Below are 23,644 nucleotides of genomic sequence, written 5' to 3' on the forward strand. Positions count from 1 at the left end.
GTGCTGCAGTCTGCATGGCGGGGGGCAGGGGCACTCAGACCCTCTGTTTTGCTAGGACCTTGGGGAGCCCTGGACACCAGGCCCAAGGCCTGCTTGATGACCAGGCTGTGATTCTCCACCTCTCCTGGGGGGGGAGAGTATAGGGAGGCAGGGACATGTCCCAGGCCAGTAACAGCCCTCACCCCCACCCCTACTTGGCATCAGCTCAGACTAGTGACAGGATGGAAACCACAGACAACCCAGGCCAGGCAGCCTGCTCTGGTCCCAGTGAGGAAGCCCCAGACCGTGATTCCACCTGGACAGTCAAGGCTGGAGGCAGTAGCAGTGCTGGGGTGGCTGTGGGGGCCCCCTGTCTCCTGCGCTGGCTGGGTCCCCACCCATTTAGGCTGCCCCCCCCCCCACCATGGTCCCGGGATGTCAGCCTCCTCGACAAGGGGGACTGTACTGGCTTCCAGACCTGTCAGTCTCCTTCCTCAAACGAGCCTAATTTGCCATACACATGCTCCCCCACATCCCACGAAAAAGCTGTTGATGCCCCTGGGCTTGGTCCCCTGGAATCATCATCTTGCTTCACCCCAACCTATAACTGAGCTGCCAGCCCAGGGAAGGGCACCAGGCAGGGGACACAGCCACATGACTGGCAGTGCCAGCAGCTGTATCCCAGCCCTGCCACCCAGGCCCTCGGGGATGCCAGCCCCTGGGGTACCTGTGACCTGCCGTATCACACATGCAGGTGTTCACGTGGTTCCCTGGCAAGCACGCTGCCTTGCAGGTGTTAACTCAGAGTCTTCAGACAGGCAGGTGCCACTCTGACCCCCACCCTAATCTCACAGGTCCCCTGGGTGCCTGGAAGGCAGAGGGAAGGGGGAGAGTGACCTGGCCCAGCCTCCTAACCCAGATGGACGGGGCAGGGGCTCAGCTGGAGGCCAGGTGGGGTCCTTGTGTCCTGTGAGATCCTGAGCAGCCCCACACCCCAGCTGTTGCCCACCACGTACCTTCTTTGTAAAAGAACAAAACATGGTTGAAACCACAGGCTTCAGGGCCTGTAAACAGGACCCTTCATTGGCTCTTCCAGGGGCCAGTGAGTGAGGGGCAGGCATGGGCCGCCCACCACCTACCAGTATCACCTGAAGCCACACATGCACATGGCCTCTCAAACCCCAGACTGGAAACAAACTGGTCCCTTCTTGCCCGCTGTGCTTTCACAAGCTGGGAGCCTCAGGCATCTCCAGTGATGATGCTCAGAGCCCTCAAAATGCCCTGAATGGACCACGGCAGCCCTGAGTCCACGCCGTGGCTGTGAGATGCTTCGGCCACAACAGGCACCCCGTGATGCCTGGGAGCTTGAGACCCAGGCAGGGCCTGGCTGAGGAGGCAGCATCCACAGCCAGCCAAGGGTGCCCAAGCCCGCGGGTTGGGAAGGAGGGACCGCTCTCTGTGGCTGAGCCTCGGGGTCAACAGGCTGCGTTTGCAGCATCGGAGGGGAAGGTGATGGGAGGTGGTGCTTCCCGCTGCAGCTCCAGCCCACAGGCTGAACCCTAAATAAGACCCGGGGGTGCCCCCGACCGCGGGAGAGAGAGGGCGTGAGAATAAGCAGACAGAGACACAGGGCTTAGGAATCAGCTCACATCTGACCTGCTACCATCACCACCTCATTTAATTGGTCCTCACTTCACATTCCTCAGGCCCAACCTGGCTGCCCTGCCCGCCTTTATTGCACACAGGACTCTGGCCTGCCAGGGGCCAGTTCCTCTGCAAGTGAGTCTTCGGGGTCTTCCTGTTCCACCCCTACTGAGGCGGCACCTGGGGGACCTCAGCCCCCCAAGCCCACCCCTCTGGGGGCTGGTACCCCAGACTGCTCTGGTGTGTCCTCTAGCCACACCTTCCTCCCAGCACCTGGCCGTGATCTGCTGGATTAGAGACCCGCCCCTCCCGGGCAATCACGCTCCACAGGAAGGGCCCCTGTTGGGGTTCTGGCGCCCCTATCCGTCAGGGGGTGGCATTGGCCTGGCCACCCGCCTGGACTGCCTGGTACACGCTGAGGAGCGACGAGAGGGTGCCCAGGAGGCCCACCAGCCACTGGGGGAAGCGGCCGGCCCACAGGACACCCGGGGGCAGCCAGTGCACTGCGTTGGCCAGGTCCGCCAGGTTGCTCAGGAGGGTCAATACCTCCGAGCAGATCTGGGTCTCCACGGTCCTCCGCTTGCCCCGGGTCAGCCGGCTGTGGGAACAAAGGGCGGAGAGGGAGGAGGGTGGCTGGGGAGGGCGGAGGACCGGCAGGCTGAAACCATCACATCCACCAGAGGGAGCCCACAGTGGGAACCAGAGTCTCAGGTCCACGGGCGGGGGGAGGGGGAAAGAGGAGGGGTGAGCAGCTTCCGGGCCTGTGCCGGGCACCTGCTTTACCCTGCATTCTTTCCCAGGATGAGACAGTGACTGACCTTCGTCCTCAGGACACTGACTCCACCTCGGATCATCCTCCCAGACCCGGGCCCAGCCGTGAAGGCTCAGCCCTGGAGTCCCAGCTCTGCCACTTCCTGCCTAGCCCCAGCTAGCCTCAGTTTCCGCATCTGTAAAAGAGCTCCCATCCCCCAGGGGGCCGCAGCAATGCCCCAGTACCTAGCACACATCAGCCCCCCACCCCCACCCAGCAGAGCCTGCACGCATGGGGCAGGGCAGTGACAGCACCTCCTTGACTGGGCAGACCCGCCGGGGACCCTGGCTTGCCGGAAGAAGTCTTCTAGAGGAACCGTGGACGACGTACCTGGTGAAGGCTTCCGGGGGTTTCCTCAGCCTGTGTCTCAGCTTCAGGACCATCCACAGAGACCTGCAACACCACACAGGATGTGGTGGGAGCAGCTGGGTAGGGGGTCACCAGGTAAATGGGGTCTGGATGGGTGCAAAGCCTGTCCACTCCCTCCCTACACAGACACACCCTGGACACTGGCTGGGCCTGTCTGAAGGCAGTCTAGACAACCTTCTGGGTCCCCAGGGCTGGATCTGCAGGCTGGGGAAGCAGCCACCCGATGGGCATCCTCCAGTGCTCCTTCCAGCCTTTGCTCCCTGCAGCCTGGGCAGGTGACTCTCCAGCACCCTGGGGCCTTAGGAGCCCCTGGTCATGATGTTGTTCAGTCGCTCAGTTGTGTCCGACTCTGTGTGAACCCATGGACTACAGCACACCAGGCTTTTCTGTCCTTCAACAGCTCCTGGAGTTTGCTCAAACCTGTGTCCACTGAGTCATGATGAGCACACCCCAAATGCTCCCCAGCCCCCATACCCTTGCTCACACCAAATACAGAGACACGATGGGAAAACTAGCTTCTCTAAAACGAATGGAGGACTTCCCTGCCTGCCAATGCAGGGGACTCAGGTTCAATCCCTGTTCCGGGAAGATTCCACATGCTGAGGGGCAGCCCAGCCCGTGAGCCAACTACTGAGCCCACGCGCTGCAACTACTGAAGCCTTTATAGCACCTAAAGCCCTTTCTCCACAAGAGAAGCCACTGCAGTGAGAGGCCGACCACTGCAGCTAGAGTAGCCCCCACACATCAACGAAGACCCAGTGCAGCCATAAATAAGGGAAATTTTACATAGATAAACAGCACCCGAAAAGGTATTTAATACAAAATAACATGAATGGAACAGGCAGAGCATATTCACCCTAAAAATAGGATTTTTAGGGCAGCGGAAATACTTCAGTGGTGGATACACGTTATCATATGTTTGTGCAAACTCAAAGTGCAACACAGAGCGTGACCCCTGATGTAAACCACGGACATGGGGTGTGTATGCCATGTTAGTGTTGGTTCATCGACTGACACATCGGGCCGTGGTGCCATGTGGATGGTGGGGAAGTCTGTGTGTGTGTGGTGGGTACCTGCAAAAACTCTGCTTCCGGTTCAGTTTTGCTGTGAACCTAAAACTGCTCTAAAAAATAGTCTATTTAAAAGAAAAAAAAAATTAAGGGAACCAAAGCAGCCCTGAAAGCAGGAACGGGAAGTCTCTTGGGGCCGCAGGTCACAGGGCGGCCTCAGAAGAGGCTGTGGCCTCAGAGCACCCGGAGCCCAAGGGGTGGGGGTGGTGCTGATGGAAAGACAGGGCCAGCTCCGTAACAGCCGCCGAGGCTGTGAGGGGAGCCGACGTCGAAACGGAGCCGTGTCCCTGGACCAGGAGAGCAGAAACAAGTGAAAACATGTCAGCACAGTGTCCAAAACAAAGGCCGCTGGGACTGACACGTGTGCGCCGCCGCTGCCGCTGCCGCTCAGTCGCTTAGTTGCTCAGTCGCTCAGTTGCTCAGTCGTGTCCGACTCTGCGACCCATGGACGGCAGCCCGCCAGGCTCCTCTGTCCACAGGATTCTCCAGGCAAGAATACTGGAGTGGGCTGCCATGCTCTCCTCCAGGGGATCTTCCCGACCCAGGGATCAAACCCGCATCTCCTTCTTGGCAGGTGGATTCTTTACCACTGAGCCACCTGGGAAGCCCACTACTATATATAAAGTAGATAACTAATGAGAACCTCAGTTCAGTTCAGTTCAGTCGCTCAGTCATGTCCGACTCTTTGCGACCGCATGAATCGCAGCACGCCAGGCCTGCCTGTCCATCACCATCTCCCGGAGTTCACTCAGACTCATGTCCATCGAGAACGTACTGTACAGCTAAGGAACGCAGTGCTCTGTGGTAAATGGGAAGGAAATCCAGAACAGCAGGTCCATGTATAGACACGGCTGACTCACTCTGTGATACAGCAGACACTAATACAACATTTTAAAGCAACTAAACTCAAGAAAAAAAAAAAAAGTTTTGTTTTTTAAATCAAACACTGGGGAAAATCGCCAAAGTATAAAGAGAGAGGGGCTCTGGGTTGGATAGCGGGTACCTGGAATCTTCCACTTTGGGGTCTGCTCAGTTTCCAGACCATCTACAGTAAACATATCACTAGGGTGAGGGAGAGACAAGGGCTACTGGACATCAGTGTACACCCAGGGACAAGGGACAGCAGATGAGGGCACTGGCCCCCCAACCTCGAGGTCAGGGGCTGCCCCACATCTCTTCAGGGATCTAAGAGACCTTTGCCCCCAGGAAACAGGGGCACTGGAGGTCCTGCTTCGCCCATGCTGTCTGGGCCAGGGGTCTCTGAACAAATCCACTCAGCAAATTGGCAGAGGGGAAGAAACCATTAAAGTTTTAGAGACCTTGTGGTTTGTGGAAGCACGGAGCCAGTCTGGAAACTCCCAGCTACTTCGTCTGAGGTTTGCTGATGACAATGCCAGCGGGACCTGGGGAAAGGCAGCCACGCCAGCCACTTCTGTCCATGCCCCCCAAGTTATTTCCTTCTTCCTGGGTCTGGTAGGCACAGTCAGGGGCCCCCGCCCCCAGAGATTCCCACATGCTAATCCCCAGGCTTATGATGTGAGTGTGTTCCCTTCCACAGCAAAAACGACTCTGCAGGCCTTCCCTGGTGGTGCAGTGGATAAAAGTCCACCTGGCAATGCATGAGACACAGGTTCGATCCCTGGTCTGGGACGATCCCACGTGCCTCAGAGCAACTAAGCCCATGCACCACAACTACGCAAGCTCATACCTAGAGCCCCGGCTCTGCAACAAGAGAAGCCACCACACCTCAGAAGAGAAGCCTGCACACCACAACAAAGAGGGGCCTCCGCTCGCCACAACTAGAGAAAGCCCGAGCACAGCAACAAAGACCCAGCACAGCCAAAAATAAGCGCATAAATTTTTCCAAAAAGGAATTTGCAGATGGAATTGAGTTAAGGGTGTGGACATCAGAGATGATCTGGAGTGGGCGGTGTCGTCACAGGGGTCCTCGAAGGAGGGAGGAGGAGGCTCAGAGTCAGGAAAGGACAACGTGTCTTTGAAACGGACACGTTTCAAAGATGGAGGGAGGGGCTGCGAGCCGAGGAAGGTGGGCGCCTCTGGCAGCTGGGGGGCTTCCCAGGCGGTGCCAGCGGTAAAGAACCTGCCTGCCAGTGCAGATGTAAGAGAGGCAGGTTTGATCCCTGGGTCGGGAAGATCCCCTGGAGGAAGCAGGGCACAGCAACCCACTCCAGGATTCTTGCCTGGAGAATGCCATGGACAGAGGAGCCCGGCGGGCTACAGTCCTTAGAGTCTCACAGAGCTGGACACAACTGAAGCGACTTAGCACGCACACACGCACACTAGAAGCTGGGAAGGCTGAGAACAGACTCCCTCGGAGCCCCTAGGAGGAACACAGGCCTGCCCACGCCTGGATGTTAGCCCACTGAGAGCCATTTTGGACTTCTAACCTCCGAAACTGTTAAGATGATCGATTTGTGTTGCCAGAGTCAGACACGACTGAGCGACTGAACTGAGAGCTGCCAAGTCTGTGGGAATCTATTTCAGCAGCTGCAGGGGATGGACACAATGAGGGATGACAAGAGGGGGAAAGGCAGGAGAGGCCAAGACAGCCCCACCCCCGCCCCCAAGCCCACCTGCCCACCCGCCCAGGCGATGTCAGGGGCTCCCTTCCAGTCTCCTGATGGGCAGCAACGCTGCTTACCTAGCAACCCCCAGGAGCAGGGAGAGGCCCCAGAGGGTGGTGCTCAGTGTCCACCACCGGGCAGAGTCCACGTGGAGGATCTTGGCGTCAGCGGCCCAGGCGACATGCTCACAGGGGTAGTAGAGCTGGTCGGCCAGGTTGCTCAGGATGGACACGCAGCGGACAAACACATCCTCTTCCTGCAGGAATGGAAGAGAGTGGGGGCTTGGGCCATACCAGGGGGCAGTCACAGGGCAAGGTCCGGCCAGCCAGGTTGTGGCTGGCACTGCGGGAGAAGAAAGGCCTGATTTCTCAGTGTGGTCACCTCTGCCCAGTAGAGCGGCTGGTCTCAACTCCACCGCGCTGTGGGATCCCTGCATGTGTGTGCTAAGCTGCTTCAGTTGTGTCCTCTTTACGACCCCATGGACTGTAGCCCACCAGGCTCCTCAGTCTATGGGATTTCCCGGGCAAGAATACTGCAAGTGGGCTGCCATTTCCTTCTCAAGGGGCCCCTCCTGACCCAGGGATCAAACAGATGTCTCCTGCGTCTCCTGCATTGGCAGGAAGATTCTTTACCACTGCACCACCTGGGACACCTCAAGGGATGCCTGGGGAGCTTCACAAACCCCCACTCAGCCCCCAGTCCCAGGGGTTCTGCCTCACCAAGGCTGAGGTGGGCCCTGGCACCAGGATTTTTTTTTTTTTTAAGTTCCTGGATGATTCCTATGGAGGACAACCTGGGATGCCCTGCATCAGGGCATTCCTAGTTCCTGTGTATGGGTCTCAGGCTCAGGACCCTGAGAGGGGCAGGGGAGGGAGCCCTGCAGAGAACCCTGACCAGGCAGAGGGCTGGCTGGCCTGCTGGGTTGCCACACACCCAGTGCCAGCTTGAAGCAGCCACAACGCTCACTGCCAGGCTTGGGTCACCTCCCCCCAGATCAGAGAGGGGCGAGCACCTAGCAAGGCAAGGCCGGTTGAGGCTGTAAGAGCCTTTCCCTGGGCCCCAGAGGCCCCCCCAGGCCTCCAAGTTGGCCCGGTCCCTGGCCAAGTCCTTCACTTCCCTGCCTGTAACCGTGTCATCCTCGCTGCCTGCCGTACCCTTCCCCTCCTCTCTGTCTTCCCTGTCTAGCCCTCTCCTTCCTGTTAGCCAGCTGTGGTCCTGCCTCCCTCTGGGTGCTGAACCCCACTCCAGCTCCCCCATCCCATCTGGGACCTTCTGGGGTGTCCCGGCACACTTCATCCCTCTGTGAGGATGGGGCTCATTGCACCGGTGTTTTCTGAGAAGTTTCAAGACCTGGGGCCCTATGCTGGGGAAGAGGCAGGAGCAGAGGGCACTCAACCAAAGACGGTTCTTGTTCTGGCTAAGGGATATACGAGATGCAGAGAGCCCCCCCGCCACGTAGGGACTCAGGGGAGTCTTCACAGAGGAGATGGTTGGGGGGACAGTGCAGGGAACATGCCCTCATCAAAGAAGCTGGAGAGATGGGTGTCAACACAGGAGGAAGGCCCAGGCAAACCCTTGAGATTGGGGATAATCAGGCTGCGGGCACTGGGGCAGGATGGGGGTGCATCTGAGCAGGTGAGTCTGGAAGGAGACCCCCGGAGGGTCGGGGGAAGGGCAGGGCAGCCCAGGAAGGGGGCATAACTCAGCCCATCCCCTGGGAGAGCAAGATCACATTCCCTGCTGCCCCCTCCCCAGGTAAGGAGCGTCACTCTAGACCCACTGGTGACATGATGAGGTTCTGTTGTATCTGCAAGATCTTATAAATAATCTACGTGTCCAAGGGGGCTCGTTCAGTAAGTCACCATCCGGCCCATCCAGCTATACTTGTGTACCCTGAGGCCCTAAAGAAGGAAGGAGCTTCTTTTGGTTTTTGTTTTTTTTGCCAAGGCACACGGCTTGAGGGGATGTTAGTTCCCCAAATGGGGACTATACTCAGGCCCTCCGCAGTGAAGGGGCCTCTCAGGCGGCGCAGTGGTAAAGAATCCGCCTGCCAGTGCAGGAGATGCAAAAGATGCGGAGTAGATCCCTGGGCTAGGAAGGTCCCCTGCAGGAGGAAATGGCAACCCACTCCAGTATTCTTGCCTGGAGAATCCCATGGACAGAGAAGCCTGGCGGGCTACAGAGAAGCCTGAGGACGCACTCTCCTGCAGCAGTGAAAGTGCTGAGTCCTAACTGCTGGACCACCAGGGAATTCCCAGAAGGAGCTTATTTTGGACTGATATGGAATGACCTCCAAGTTGCACCATTCCATGGAAAAACAAGTGGCAGAAGAATGTCAATGTCATGTAACTATTAACGTGAGCAAAGCACAGGTGCAGGGAATCTCACGGAGGAAACACAAGAGGCTGACAGCAGCGGCTCCTCCGAGGAAATCTGTGACCGAAGGGCCAGGAGGAAGACTTCTTAATTACACAGTCTTTGGGAATGAGCTAATTTGTTTAACTGAAATTGAAACGAGAATGTCTGATTGTCTCAAAAGAAAAAAGTAAAATTGAAAAAATAATAAGCTGCCCATATTGTTGCCTTTGTAAAGGCCAGTCCATAAGATGCCAACTTCCCAGGGTCCGCATCCCCTCCCTGGAGCCCCAGGCAACCCCGTTACCTCTGCCCCCAGGCCGTACTGCTTAGTGTAGACAAACATGGCCGCATCATCAAAGAGTCGCAGGACCATCCTGCAGTGGCTGAGCTGGGAGGACAGTGCCAACAGGCGCGTCCCCACTTCTGACCTGGCAGGACATTGTTCCACCAGGACCCCGCCCACCAGCTGGCAGCAGTAACCCAGCGTTCGGATCTGTGGGAAACCAGAAGCAGTCAGTAGGATTGAGCCGATCACCCCTGACCTGGCCTCGGGCCTCGGGGGATCAAACAGGAGGAACTCTCAATCAAACTCCCAACAGAAAGTTGAAAGATATTTGTAGGTGGGATACATGGAGACACATGACATCATTGTGCAAAAGGCTCTGTGAGATTGGATTGACAGGTATACACTATTGATACTATGTGTAAAACAGACAACTGGGTGTGTTAGTCGCTCAGTCATGTCCGACTCTTCGAGACCCCATGGACTGCAGCCTGCCAGGCTCCTCTGTCCATGAGGATTCTCCAGGCAAGAATACTGGAGTGAGATGCCATTCCCTTCTGCACAGGATCTTCCCAACCTAGGGACTGAATCTTGATCTCCCACATTACAGACGGATTCTTTACCATCTGAGCCACTAGGGAAGACCAAAGCAGATAACTAATGAGAACCTACTGCATAGCTCAGGGAACTCGAGTCAGTTCTCTGTGGTGACCTGAATGAGAAGGAAGTCCCGGATGGAGGAGATATATGTATATGGATGGCTGATTCATTCTGCTGTATGGTAGAAACTAACACAACATTGTAAAGCAACTATATACTCCAATAAAAATCAAGTTTTAAAAGAAAAGGCACTGTGGAGACTCAGGGCGTGCTGGCTCCTGTCACTGAGTGGCACAGTCTTTGGAGACACGTGATGGGGATCAGAAAAAAAAACCCCATATCTTACCTCCTAGATCCTTTTTCCCAGCAGGCAGGAAGGCATTTGCATCTACCTGGCTGGACCAAAGTCCGTGGCTGGGTTGTGACTTAGGAAGGTGAGCAGGCCTCAACCCAGTGAACAAAAGGTTAATTTGTTTGCCTTACTTTAGTGAGAAGGAACCCAGTGGTGATTCCTGAATCAGTGGGTGATCTGGAGCATGGTGAACAGGGTCTGCTTCCCCACCCTTACATCTTTATTTCATCTGCTTTTCAGAAGTTGCTTTCTCCTGTTGTTTTATATATTATTTTTACTTGGAATTCCTTTCTGCACCTTTGTAAGGGCAAAAACGCTGCATTTTAAGTCCAGCTTTCTTGTTGTTGTTTAGTCACCAAGTCGCCGCCGACTCTTGCAAACCCATGGACTGTAGCCCACCAGACTCCTCTGTCCATGGGATTTCCCAGGCAACAATCCTGGGGTGCGGTACCATTTCCTTCTCCAGGGAATTTAGAACCTGAATACTCAATCAGAGAGGATTTGCCTAGAACCTAAATGCCCAGCCACTGGTACATTCCCTGGTACAACTGGAATGCCTACCTGTAAGAGATTGATTGGGACAAGCTCAGAGTCCGACCTCAGCGGCCTGGAAGGAACAATCTACATGCCCAATCTGAGTTGAGCGGAAGGTCAGAACCTAAACATCCAGCCGCGGGGAAAGCAGTGCAAAATCTTATATTCCCCTATTAGTTTTCGACAACCGAGGAACTAACTACAGTGGCTTAGTCTGATCCTAAATGTCCAAACATGGGTTTGTTTGGCATGGGAATGTCTGGCCAGGCCGAACTTGCCAGAGCAACCTAAGTGCCCAACTTCAGGGGATTTAGTCAGAACCCAAATGTCCAGCCCTAAAGGGAGCCCTGCCACATCCCCAATTCTCATACGACATTGTTTGGGACCAGCTCCAGTGGTCCGGCTGGATTCAAATGCACAAACGTGAGGATCTGGCTGGTACTGTGAATGTCCAGTCGTTTGGGGTGGCGGGGAGAACCTACATGTCCACCGCTAGGGGACAGAGCATCTGCCCTGGAGGGATCCTGAGTGACCCCGCTCCCTCTCTGGCCTCAACGTCCCGGTCTCTGGGTTTTGGCCGGACTCCAGGACCTCTGGCCTCGCTCCTTCCCAGCCTCACCAGGCGATCGCGACCCCTATAGGACTCCAGCGCCGACGCCAGATCGCTCAGGGCCACCATAGCGCCTCCGCCGTGACGACACCGTGACGCCAGTTCGCCGCGCCAGGGGGCGGGCCCGGCGCAGGCCGGGCGGGGTGCGTTCCTGGGAGCCTTCTGCGCAGGCGCCGGCGCGACCCTTTGTCCGGGACTCTGCCCTTTGTCTGCTTCTGGGAGCGATGAGGTTTGCGGCTTTGGGACCTCTACTTGTGGTTTCTCCTGGCCCTGTGCACCTAGGTGGACGGTCTGAGGTCGCTACCCATGTTTTCAAAGTTAACCAGTTACACACACGCACACATAAAGATTCCAAGCAAAAAAAAAAAAAAAGATTCCAAGCAAAAGCACCAACCTGTTTGCTGTGGTCCAAGAAGAAAGTTTTCTAATTTTTCTGCTTCACCCTTTCTGCGTTGTCGGCTTGTCTTTAGAGAACACGGTTTGCTGTTATGTCCTGTAAGGCAGTTTTATAAAGGGAACTTTGGGGAATTCTCTGGTAGCCTAGTGGGTTGGGGCGCTCTGCTTGGACTACAGGGGGCGCAGGTTCCATCTGTGTTTCCGCGTGCCTGCTTGCTCAGTCGTCCGACTCTGCGGACCCCATGGACTCTAGCCCGCCAGGCTCCTCTCTCCGTGGGATTTTCCGGGCGCAAGAACACTGGAGTGGGTTGCTATGCCCTCTTCCAGGGGATCTTCCCAACCCAGGGGTCAAACCCGCATCTCCTGCGTCTCTTGCATTGGGAGGCGGATTCTTTACCACTGAGCTACCTGGGAAGCCCAAGTTCCTGCGTGCGTGTATAAGTAAACTAGTCCCTTTAAAAACCAAAAAAAAGGAGAAATGCATGGAACCGGTCTAGAATAGACAGATATCTGATAACTGGAATATCCCCGGAGGATAACTGGGTGGCTGATGTTGACTGAAATAAAAACGCACACCATGACAGCTGTGTTTTTTCAGTTTTATTGGGGGGTTTACTGAGGACTATAACCCAAGAGGTCTCGGGAAGAGTTGAGCGGAAGGTCTGCACGTGTGTGATTTTGGAGAAGATTATGTGTAATCACGCATCCCAGTGGAAAGTTGTTTCTGGTTACAAAGAGCAAATACTGCAGTTAATGATTTTAGTGCTTTTCTAAGTGTGGGAAGATCGACAAGAATCCACTCATAAATTTTTTTTCTGAAAACATCTTCACTATCTAAAGACCTGTCCTGTCAATTTTCCCAGAGCAGAGAGCAGCTCGTTTCTGATCCTCCACCTGGAACTCTTTTCAGGGGGTGTTAAAGGTCAGTGACTGCAGTGGCCAATGACTCAATCCTTGTGGAGCCAGATGGCCAGCCATTAGTCATCACTGGGAAGAGATTAAATGTTCACCTTTGTACTGTTTTGTAGTCTTTGAATTTTGTGCCATCTGCATGCACTAGCTGGGAAAAAAATCAAACACACTAATTTTTGTTTGACTTAGAATGAATAGAATGCCAGATTTCTATTTTATATTCACTCAAAACTTTGATAGAGTTCCATGTATTTTGGCATCTACCATTACTGCTAAAAGTCTAGAAAGTTTATTATCTTAGTGATTTAAAAAAATTTTTTGAAAGAGGCTTGAAACTTCTAATCCAATTCTGAGAATATAAAGAAATACTATGTTGTAAAAAGTCAAAGCACAGAGAATTAATCTGTGATACACTATTATTGACTAATACACAGATTTTGTTCAAATTTCACAAAATTTTGTGTTAGTGTGCATTTGGTTTCATACCTTATTCAAGATTCCACATTGTATTTAGTTACACTGAGCAGCTTCAGCTGCATGCAACAAATTCTGGTAAATTCTCTTTTCATTTTTATTCTATCACAAATATTTTCTAATTTTCCTTGTATGGCTTCTTAGATTCACCCATCATTTAAAATTGGACATTTAATTTCCAAATACATGGAGTTTCTAAAGTATCTTTGATATTAATTTCTCACTTTGATATTAATTTCTCAGTTAAATGCTTTCTTCTCTGCAATCACCCTGTGTTTTTTCAGTCTTGTAATTTTACTGAGACTTTCAATGGCTAAGTCAAAGATCTCTCTTGGTCAATGTCACATTGCAGTTAAAAATATGTGATTTATTTTCAAATATCTTTTGATATTGATTTTCTCACATAATTCCACAGTGATAAGAGAACAAACAGATTCTGTATAATTTCAATATCTTTAGATCATGAAATTTTTGCACCTTGTTTTATGTCCCTGGATATGTTCCAGGGTCTCCTAGGTTATATTCTACGGGAACTTGAACAGAATTTGTATCCTACTGTTGTTTGAAGATTGCATAAATCTTAATTATGTTGAATTGGCTCATAGTCCTTTTCAGATCTACTATATCCTTCTCTCTGCAACCCCATGGACTATACAGTCCCTGGAATTCTCCAGGCCAGAGTACTGGAGTGGATAGCCGTTCCCTCTCCAGGGGATCTTCCCAACCCAGGGATCGAACCCAAGTCTCCTGCATTGCAGGCAGATTCTTTACCAGCTGAGCCACAAGGGAAGCCCACTATATCCTTCTACTTCTCTATATATTCATTCTATTGATTTTGAGAGTTTGATATTGGAACTCCAACTAAAAATCTTAATTTATCTACTTTAAAAAATAATTGTAAGATATAGTGAAACTATATGTATTAATAACCATGTTCTATATTTTCCAAATCTCCCATAAATGTATTACCATACTTTCATAATCTAAAATATAAAAAAAGAAAGAGAAAAAAATAAAAGACATTCTTTCAAAGAGGTAACATAGCGTGTTTCCTTTCATTGTTTAAGGTTTATTTATTTTATTTTTTGGCTAGGTCTTTGTTGCTTTGCACAGGCTGTCTGGGGTTGTGGAGAGTTGCTGTGGGAGGGCTTCTTACTGCTGTGAATTCTCAGGTTGCCGAGCGGGCTCTAGGGCGCAAGCTCAGTAGTCGTGTCACGTGGGCTTGGTTGCTCCGTTGTCATGTGGATCTTCCTGAACCTGGGATCAAACCTGCATCCCCCGCTTTGCAAGGCAGATTCTTAACCGCTGGACCACCACTGAAGCCCCCTTTGTTTCTTTTTCAATTGAGGTGAAATTCACATAACTGAGATCTCAGCTGGTAAAGAATCTGCCTGCAATTCAGGAGACCCAGGTTTAATTTCTGGGTTGGGAGGATCTGCTGGAGAAGGGATAAGCTACCCACTCCAGTATTCTTGGGCTTCCCTTGTGACTCAACCGTGAAGAATCCACCTGCAATGCGGGAGACCTGGGTTCGATCCCTGGGTTGGAAAGATCCCCTGGAGAAGGGAACAGCTACCCTCTCCAGTATTCTTGCCTGGAGAATTCCATGGACTGTATAGTCTGTGGGATCACAAAGAGTCAGACACAACTAAGCGACTTTCACCCTCACTCACATAGCAAAAAGTCCACCCTTTTAAGATGTACAATTCTGTGGCCTTTAGTACATTCACGTGTCATAGAGACATCCCACCTTGATAGTTTTCACCACCCTCAAAAGAAACCCTGTCACTCTCTCGTGCAGTCACACTATTCCTCCTCCGCCAGTCTCTAGCAACCACCCTTTGCTGTGTCTACTGATTTTCCTATTCTGGACATTTCTTACAAATAGAATCATGTAATATGTGAACATTTGTGTCCGGCTTCTTTCACTGACCCTGTTTTTTAAGTTCTCCGCATTGTGCATGTCTCAATAGTACTTAATTCCTTTCATGGGTGAATAATATCCCATGCTCTGGCTATATCATATTTTTAGCTGCTCATTGGTTGATGGACACTTGGATTGTTTCTACCTCTTTTTTTGTTTGCTTTTTTGCTACACTGGGTCTTTGTTGCGGCTGGAGGCCTTTCTCTAGATGCAACAGGCAGGGGCTACTCTCTAGCTGCAGTGCGAGGGCTCCTCACTGGAGTGGCCTCTCATTTCAGAGCACCGGTTCTAGCGCGAGCGAGCTTTAGTAACTGCAGCACGCCGCTCAGTAGTTGCGGCTCACGGGCTTTGTTGCCCCTGAGGGTGTTGCCCTTCGGAATCTTCCTGGACCAGGGATTGAATTTGTGTCCTTCGCATTGGCAGGTGGTTTCCTAAACACTGGACCTCCAGGGAAGCCTCGTTTCCGCCTTTTGACTCTTGTGAGCAGTGCTGCTGTGAACATGGCATACATGTACTTTTTCTAGTCCCTGCTTTCAGTTCCTACCTACAAGTAGAACTGCCAGGCCATTCTACTATGTTTGACTTTTTAAAAATTTTTTATATGTTTATTTGGCTGTGCCGGGTCTTGGTTGTGGCACGCAAACTCTTAGTTGCAGCATGTGAGATATAGTTCCCTGACCAAGGATCGAACTTGGGCCCCTGCATTGGGAACGCAGTCTTAGCCACTGGACCACCAGGAAAGTCCCCATGTTTGACTTGATGAAAATGAAAGTGAAAGTGAAGTCGCTCAGCCGTGTCCGACTCTTTGCAACCCCATGGACTGTAGCCTATCAGGCTCCTCCATCCATGGGATTTTCCAGGCAAGAGTGCTGGAGTGGGTTGCCATTTCCTTCTCCAGGGGATCTTCCTGACCCGAGAACCGAACCTGGGTCTCCCGCATTGCGGGCAGACGCTTTACCGTCTGAGCCACCAGGGGAGCCCTGACTTGATGAGGAACCACGAGTCCATTTTTCACAATGGCTGCACCATTTTACATTCCCACCCACAATGCACAAGGGTTCCGATTTCTCCACATTCTTGCCAACACTTGGACTATTCATTTTAATAATACATTTTATTTAACCCAATGTGCAAAAATATTGTCATGCCAGCTTGGGATCCGTCCAGACTAATGCACACACATTATACCACCTAATCCTCTCACCTCCATTCTCTTCTCATAGTTCATCAGCTTTCTTTGTCCTCTTCTTAGTCAACTCAGGAAATTCCTCTACATACATTCCTCCTTTGCAAGATTGTATCTGCTCTCCTATTTTTCCCAAGGCTAAAATAATAAATAAGGGTCAAGGAAAGATAAGCTGGCTTACCAGTAAGGAGACACCCAAGAGCATATCTCCTGCTGACTCTGAAGTGGTATCTCATTGTGGTTTTGTTTTGCATCACTAATGATGCTGACTGGTTTCCTTTTTTTAAGAAACAAATACATTTCCTCTTGATTTAGACACATAGTACTCATCCAGCCTGATTCACTCATATCCAACCATGTTGCCTTTCTCCTGTTCCTTGAAGTTGCAGCCCACACCTGCCTCAAGGACTTTTGCACGTGCTGTTGGCTCTGCCCGGAAGGCTCTCCTTCCAGATACTCGTCTGGCTCCCTCTCACACTTCCTTTTCAGATATACTCAAATGTCATTCTCCTCTGGGACCACACACACATACCCCTAGGCACTTCCTGCCCACTTTTCTTGCTACCTTATTTTTCTTTTTAGCTTGTAACACTAAACATGACTGTGTATGTTACTTCTTCTTTTTCTTTCTGTAATATGGCTGCGCCAGGTGTCAGTTGCAACACGTGGGATCTTCAATCTTCACTGCGGGATGTGGGATTTTCAGTTGTAGCAGGTGGGACCTAGTTCTCTGACCAGGAATTGAACCCGGGCCCCCTTCATTGACAGCATGGAGTTTTAGCTACTGGACCAATAGAGAAGTCCCTATGTTGCTTCTTAACCTGTGTGTGTGTGCTCAGTCACTCAGTCATGTACAGTTCTTTGAGATTCCATGGACTGTAGCCCACCAGGCTCCTCTGTCCATGGGATTCTCCAGGCAAGCATACTGGAGTGGGTTGCCATGCCCTCCTCCGGGGGATCTTCCTGACCCAGGGATCGAACCCTCATCTCTTATTTCTCCTGCATTGGCAGGAGGGTTCTTTACCACTAGCACCACCTGGGAAGCCCCTGACATGCTGCAACTTAAAAAAAAATAAAAAATCCCACATGCCTCAGCGAAGATCAAAGATCCTACAACTAAAACCCAGAGCAGCCAAATATATAAACATTTAAATACACACACATACATACACACTGCAGGAAAAATCAAAGCCAAGCCCAAGGCCTACAAAGGGAAGGAGACCTTGGGCTGCAGAGTGGCCGGATCCCTTCTCCTGAGCCTGTACTGTCCCCATGGTCCTTGTAACAGCACACCACAGTTCTTTGATGCCTACTGTGTGCCGAGCCCTGTTCTAGGCACCAAAGAGACAGCAGTGAGCCTGGCAGGCAGCCCAGCCCTCCCAGCGTCCATCACTATCTGGTTAGGGCTCAGCTTGACCTTTGGGAAAGCGACAGGAGCTGGCCTGGCATTCACGGCTGGCCTTGTGGTTGCTAGGAGCTGGCCTGGAGCTCACTCACAGCCGGGCGCTGGTGTCCTCCTGCTCGCCACAGATAATTTCACAGGATGCCTACATCAGACAAGGCCACTCTGTGACCATGGTGGAACGAGACAAAACAAGCCCGCTCCATCATGCTGTCTGAACACAGACGAAACACGAACACTGTCTAAATCATTACAGCAACCAGCTGTGTCCTGGCTAATCGGAATGACTCTGAGTCTTTGCCAACTGCCACTTTTCTTTCCTTAAAAAACTATTTTATTATTTATTTGGTTGCCTTGGGTTTTGGATCCTGCATTCAGGATCTTTCATTGTGGAACGCAGGCTTAGGTGCCTTGCAGAATGTGGGATCTTAGTTCCCTGACCAGGGATCGAAACTGTGTCCCCTGCTTTGGAAGGCAGACTCCTAACCACTGGACTACCAGGGAAGTCCCCAGTCACCGCTTCCAAGCTGCTTCATTCCTTAGACTTTGTGATCAAGATTATTCAGTGTCTCCATAACAGCGTTACATCACCCCCTTGCTTTAAGATAGCATGCAGCACCTACCCACTCCTGCATCCTCCTTTTCCAGGCAGGCAGAGAAAATGTATTTTTGCATCAGCATGGGACTCACCAGTGGCTCAGCTGTAAAGAATCCGTCTGCCAATGCAAGAGATGCAGGTTGGATCCTGAGTCAGGAAGATAAACTGAAGGAGGAAGTGGCAACCCACTCCAGTATTCTTGCCTGGGAAATCCCATGGACAGAGGAGCTTGGTGGGCTACAGTCCATGGGGTCGCAAAGAGTCAGACACAACTGAGCGACTGAGCATGCACACACAGCTGGAGCAAAGCCCTCAGCAGGACCCTGGGATGGGGACCAAGTGATGGAACCTCAACCCAGTGGGCAAAACAATACTTTGCTTAAATTTAGTGAAAAGGAATTCTTTCAGTATTTAAGGCCTATAAGTCCTGGAGCTTGAATGCAAAGTATAGAGATGACAGACCACACACACACACGCACACAAAACTGTATTATAAACATAAAACCCAACACTACACCAGATGTTAGTTGTTGCAGACCCTAGAAGAAATGACAGTGAGGTGATGCCAAACAGGTGTGGGCTAAGGCTACAGGGAAAACCATATTGCAAAAGAAATGCATCAAAAACTGCTATGTTTTACACCTTCAACTCACACAATGCTATATGTCAACTATACTGGAAGAGAGAAAGAGAGAGGGAGGGAGGAAGAAAGAGAAAAAGAGAAAGGAAGGAAGCTGTCATTCAGTAGGTGATCTGGGGCAGCGTGACAGAGTCACCACCCTTACATTTTTATTTCATCTGTGTTTTTCTTTTAAGAAATTGCTTTTCCCTTTAATTTTTTCTTGTATTGTGGTAAAATATACTTAAAACTCACCATTTTAATCATCTTTACGTGTTCAGTGGTATTAAGCGCACTCAGACTATTGTACAACCATCCCCACCGTCCACCTCCAGAACTTTTTCTTCTCCCCAAACTGAAACTCTGTCCACATGAAACATCAATTTCCCATTCCCCACCCCATTCCAAGGGGTTTTTTGAAAATATTATTTATATTTGTCCGGACATTAAAAAAAAAGAAAGAAAAAGAAGTCAATAGGACTTCCAGGGCAATCCAGTGGTTAAGACTTTGTGCTCCCAAGGTAGGGAGCGTGGGTCCACTTGCTGGTCTGATGCTGGAAAAGATTGTGGGCAGGAGGAAAAAGGGAGTGACAGAGGATGAGATGGTTGGATGGCACCATCGACTAAATGGACACGAGTTTGAACAAACTCTGGGAGATGGTAAAGGACAGGGAAGCCTGGTGTGCTGCGATTCATGGGGTCGCAAAGAGTCAGACAGGACTGAGTGACGGAACAACAAACGGAACTAAGATTCCATATGCCATGCTGCGCAGCCAGTAAACACATAAACAAACAGAAAGTCCAATTTCCAACCAGTAAAAGCATCCAGTTCAGTGCAGTCGCTCAGTCGTGTCCGACTCTTTGCGACCCCATGAATCGCAGCACGCCAGGCCTCCCTGTCCATCACCATCTCCTGGAGTTCACCCAAACTCATGTCGGTGATGCCATTCAGCCATCTCATCCTCTGTCATCCCCTTCTCCTCCTGCCCCCAATCCCTCCCAGCATCAGAGTCTTTTCCAATGAGTCAACTCTTCCCATGAGGTGGCCAAAGTACTGGAGTTTCATCTTCAACATCAGTCCTTCCAAAGAACACCCAGGACTGATCTCCTTTAGAATGGACTGGTTGGATCTCCTTGCAGTCCATGGGACTCTCAAGAGTCTTCTCCAACACCACAGTTCAAAAGCATCAATTCTTCAGTGCTCAGCTTTCTTCACAGTCCAACTCTCACATCCATACATGACCACTGGAAAAACCATAGCCTTGACTAGACGGACCTTTATTGGCAAAGAAATGTCTCTGCTTTTGAATATGCTATCTAGGTTGGTCATAACTTTCCTTCCAAGGAGTAAGCGTCTTTTAATTTCATGGCTGCAATCACCATCTGCAGTGATTTTGGAGCCCCAAAAAATTAAGTCTGACACTGTTCCCACTGTTTCCCCATCTATTTCCCATGAAGTGATGGGATCAGATGCCATGATCTTCATTTTCTGAGTGTTGAGCTTTAAGCCAACTTTTTCACTCTCCTCTTTCACTTTCATCAAGAGGCTCTTTAGTTCTTCACTTTCTGCCATAAGGGTGGTGTCATCTGCATATCTGAGGTTATTGAGATTTCTCCCGGCAATCTTGATTGCAGCTTGTGCTTCATCCAGCCCAGCGTTTCTCATGATGTACTCTGCATAGAAGTTAAATAAGCAGGGTGACAATATACAGCCTTGACGTACTCCTTTTCCTATTTGGAACCAGTCTGTTGTTCCATGTCCAGTTCTAACTGTTGCTTCCTGACCTGCATATAGGTTTCTCAAGAAGCAGATCAGGTGGTCTGGTATTCCCATCTCTTTCAAAATTTTCCAGTTTATTGTGATCCACACAGTCAAAGGCTTTGGCATAGTCCAGAAAGCAGAAATAGATGTTTTTCTGGAACTCTCTTGCTTTTTCCATGATCCAGCGGATGTTGGCAATTTGATCTCTGGTTCCTCTGCCTTTTCTAAAACCAGCTTGAATATCAGGAAGTTCATGGTTCACGTATTGCTGAAGCCTGGCTTGGAGAATTTTGAGCATTACTTTACTAGCGTGTGAGATGAGTGCAATTGTGCGGTAGTTTGAGCATTCTTTGGCATTGCCTTTCTTTGGGATTGGAATGAAAATTGACCTTTTCCAGTCCTGTGGCCACTGCTGAGTTTTCCAAATTTGCTAGCATATTGAGTGCAGCACTTTCACAGCATCATCTTTCAGGATTCGAAATAACTCCACTGGAATTCCATCGCCTCCACTAGCTTTGTTCATAGTGATGCTTTCTAAGGCCCACTTGACTTCACATTCCAGGATGTCTGGCTCTAGATGAGTGATCACACCATCATGATTCTCTGGGTCGTGAAGATCTTTTTTGTGCAATTCTTCCATGTATTCTTGCCACCTCTATTTAATATCTTCTGCTTCTGTTAGGTCCATACCATTTCTGTCCTTTATTGAGCTCATCTTTGCATGAGATGTTCCCTTGGTGTCTCTAATTTTCTTTCTTTTTTTTTTATTTTTTAAATTTTAAAATCTTTAATTCTTACATGCGTTCCCAAACATGAACCCCCCTCCCAGTTGTCTCTAATTTTCTTGAAGAGATCTCTAGTCTTTCCCATTCTGTTGTTTGCCTCTATTTCTTTGCATTGATCACTGAGAAAGGCTTTCTTTATCTCCTTTGCTATTCTTTGGAACTCTGCATTGAAATGGGAATATCTTTCCTTTTCTCCTTTGCTTTTCGCTTCTCTTCTTTTCACAGCTATTTGTAAGCCCTCCCCCAACAGCCATTTTGCTTTTTTGCATGTCTTTTCCATCGGGATGGTCTTGATTCCTGTCTCCTGTACAATGCCACAAACCTCCGTCCATAGTTCATCAGGCACTCTGTCTATCAGATCTAGTCCCTTAAATCTATTTCTCACTTCCACTGTATAATCATAAGGAATTTTATTTAGGTCATGTCTGAATGGTCTGATGGTTTTCCCTACCTTCTTCAATTTAAGTCTGAATTTGGCAATAAGGAGTTCATGATCTGAGCCACAGTCGGCTCCCAGTCTTGTTTTTGCTGACTGTATAGAGCTTCTTCATCTTTGGCTGCAAAGAATATAATCAATCTGATTTCAGTGTTGACCATCTGGTGATGTCCACGTGTAGAGTCTTCTCTTGTCTTGTTGGAAGAGGGTGTTTGCTATAACCAGTGCGTTCTCTTGGCAAAACTCTATTAGCCTTTGCCCTGCTTCATTCCATATTCTGAGGCCAAATTTGCCTGTTACCCCAGGTGTTTCTTGACTTCCTACTTTTGCATTCCAGTCCCCTATAATGAAAAGGACATCTTTTGGGGGGTGTTAGTCCTAAAAGGTCTTGGAGGTCGTCATAGAACCATTCAACTTCAGCTTCTTCAGTGTTACTGGTTGGGGCATAGACTTGGATTACTGCGATATTGAATGATTTGCCTTGGAAATGAACAGAGATCATTCTGTCTTTTTCAGATTGCATCCAAGTACTGCATTTGGACTCTTTTGTTGACCATGATGGCTACTCCATTTCTTCTAAGGGATTCCTGCCCACAGTAGTAGATATAATGGTCATCTGAGTTAAATTCACCCACTCCAGTCCATTTTAGTTCGCTGATTCCTAGAATGTTGACGTTCACTCTTGCCATCTCCTATTTGACTACTTCCAATTTGACTTGATTCATAGACCTAACATCCCAGGTTCCTATGCAGTATTGCTCTTTACAGAGCATCCAATACACAGCAAAGTCCCACATATTGAAACTTTCCTGGAAGCACCGAAGACAAAGCCCAGATCCATGACATGCATTGTACCCACTGCTGCAAATAACAAGCCCTGCGTGTTCAAATACACGTGGGTTCCTGGTGGTCTTGGGGCTGAAGGTGGGAAGCACAGATGTCTTTTAGGCTACCCTGGAGATCTATGAGCCCTGGAGTGGCATTAAGAGGTATGGTGACTCAGAGAGTTTGGCCCATCCTGTGCAGACAAGCATTAGAAAGCTGATGAGAAATAAAACCTGGGGAAATGGTGATAATGCATTCAGGTGGCCTCTGGCATCAAATCCTCCCCCACTGAAATGGCTGCCATCTCCAGCCCCATTTTCCAGATGACAAAACTGAGTTTTTGAGAAGTCAAGTCACAGTCCAGGCTCCCTCGAGCTCTCAGGGGGCAGGATCCTCTGTCCTTGCTCCTGATTTTCCTCCTGGTTGCCCCCAGAGTTGCTGGGGGACCCTTGTGACAGCATCATCCCAGGCAGCTTATTGGGTCACAATGGGCAGGGCCAAACCACACTTGGATGAATCCCCAGATGGAACATCTGAGCATCCTCTGGGAGACCATGGACTGAGGGAGTCTCGAGGGTCATGCCCATGCCTAGTGCATCTTCTAAGACTCACTAGCTCCCATGCCCCCCCTCGAGGTAGGTGCACTCTCTTCAACCCTGATCAGGAAGCAAAATGAAGCTCACAGGAGCCCAGTTAATTATTCCAAGGTGACCCAGCTAGTCATTTCAGTCATCAGATTTTCCCACAAACTATTTGAAAGCTTCTCGATCTTCAACTATTTTAGGTGATAAAATGATCAGGAAAAAAAAAAAAACCACCGTGGTTTTGTTAAAAAAAGAAAATCCCTTGATGTGTGTTTTCTGAAGAGATTGATGTGAACCAATAGTTGTGGGCGGAAGCAGTCTGGGAGGGCTTCCTGAAGGAGGTGATGCTGAGTGAGCCAGAGGTGTTGGTGGTATCCAAGGATCTGGTCTCTGAGGGGCAGAGACGGGTGAGGGAGACATCTCAGCTCTGAGCAAAAGCCAAAAAGTCTAAGTGGGGTGCTAAGAGGCCGGAGCTAAAGGTCAGAGAAATGAGTAAGAGGTGTGTAAAATGCAGACAGCTAGAAGACAGAAAGAACAGTCAGACCC

The 23,644-nt window shown here is 50.3% G+C and overlaps 1 protein-coding gene across 3 annotated transcripts; it reads right to left on the reverse strand.

The window, feature by feature from the left end:
- On the reverse strand, nt 1,635–11,715 carry PEX11G (peroxisomal biogenesis factor 11 gamma). 3 transcript variants are annotated; one of them, XM_018051149.1, is made up of 5 exons: nt 11,590–11,715; nt 9,121–9,309; nt 6,536–6,714; nt 2,765–2,827; nt 1,635–2,221 (listed from the first exon to the last, which is right to left on the reverse strand). In XM_018051149.1, exons 2-5 carry the CDS (start codon nt 9,187–9,189, stop codon nt 1,990–1,992), a joined length of 543 nt encoding a protein of 180 aa, XP_017906638.1. In that variant the 5' UTR covers nt 9,190–9,309; nt 11,590–11,715; the 3' UTR covers nt 1,635–1,989. The 3 variants fall into 3 exon arrangements, with proteins under 3 accessions (XP_017906638.1, XP_017906636.1, XP_017906637.1); XM_018051147.1 differs by lacking the exon at nt 11,590–11,715 and adding an exon at nt 11,205–11,323; XM_018051148.1 differs by lacking the exon at nt 11,590–11,715 and adding an exon at nt 10,046–11,192.

Source organism: Capra hircus, chromosome 7, assembly GCF_001704415.2.
Source record: "Capra hircus breed San Clemente chromosome 7, ASM170441v1, whole genome shotgun sequence".
Lineage (NCBI taxonomy): Eukaryota > Metazoa > Chordata > Mammalia > Artiodactyla > Bovidae > Capra > Capra hircus.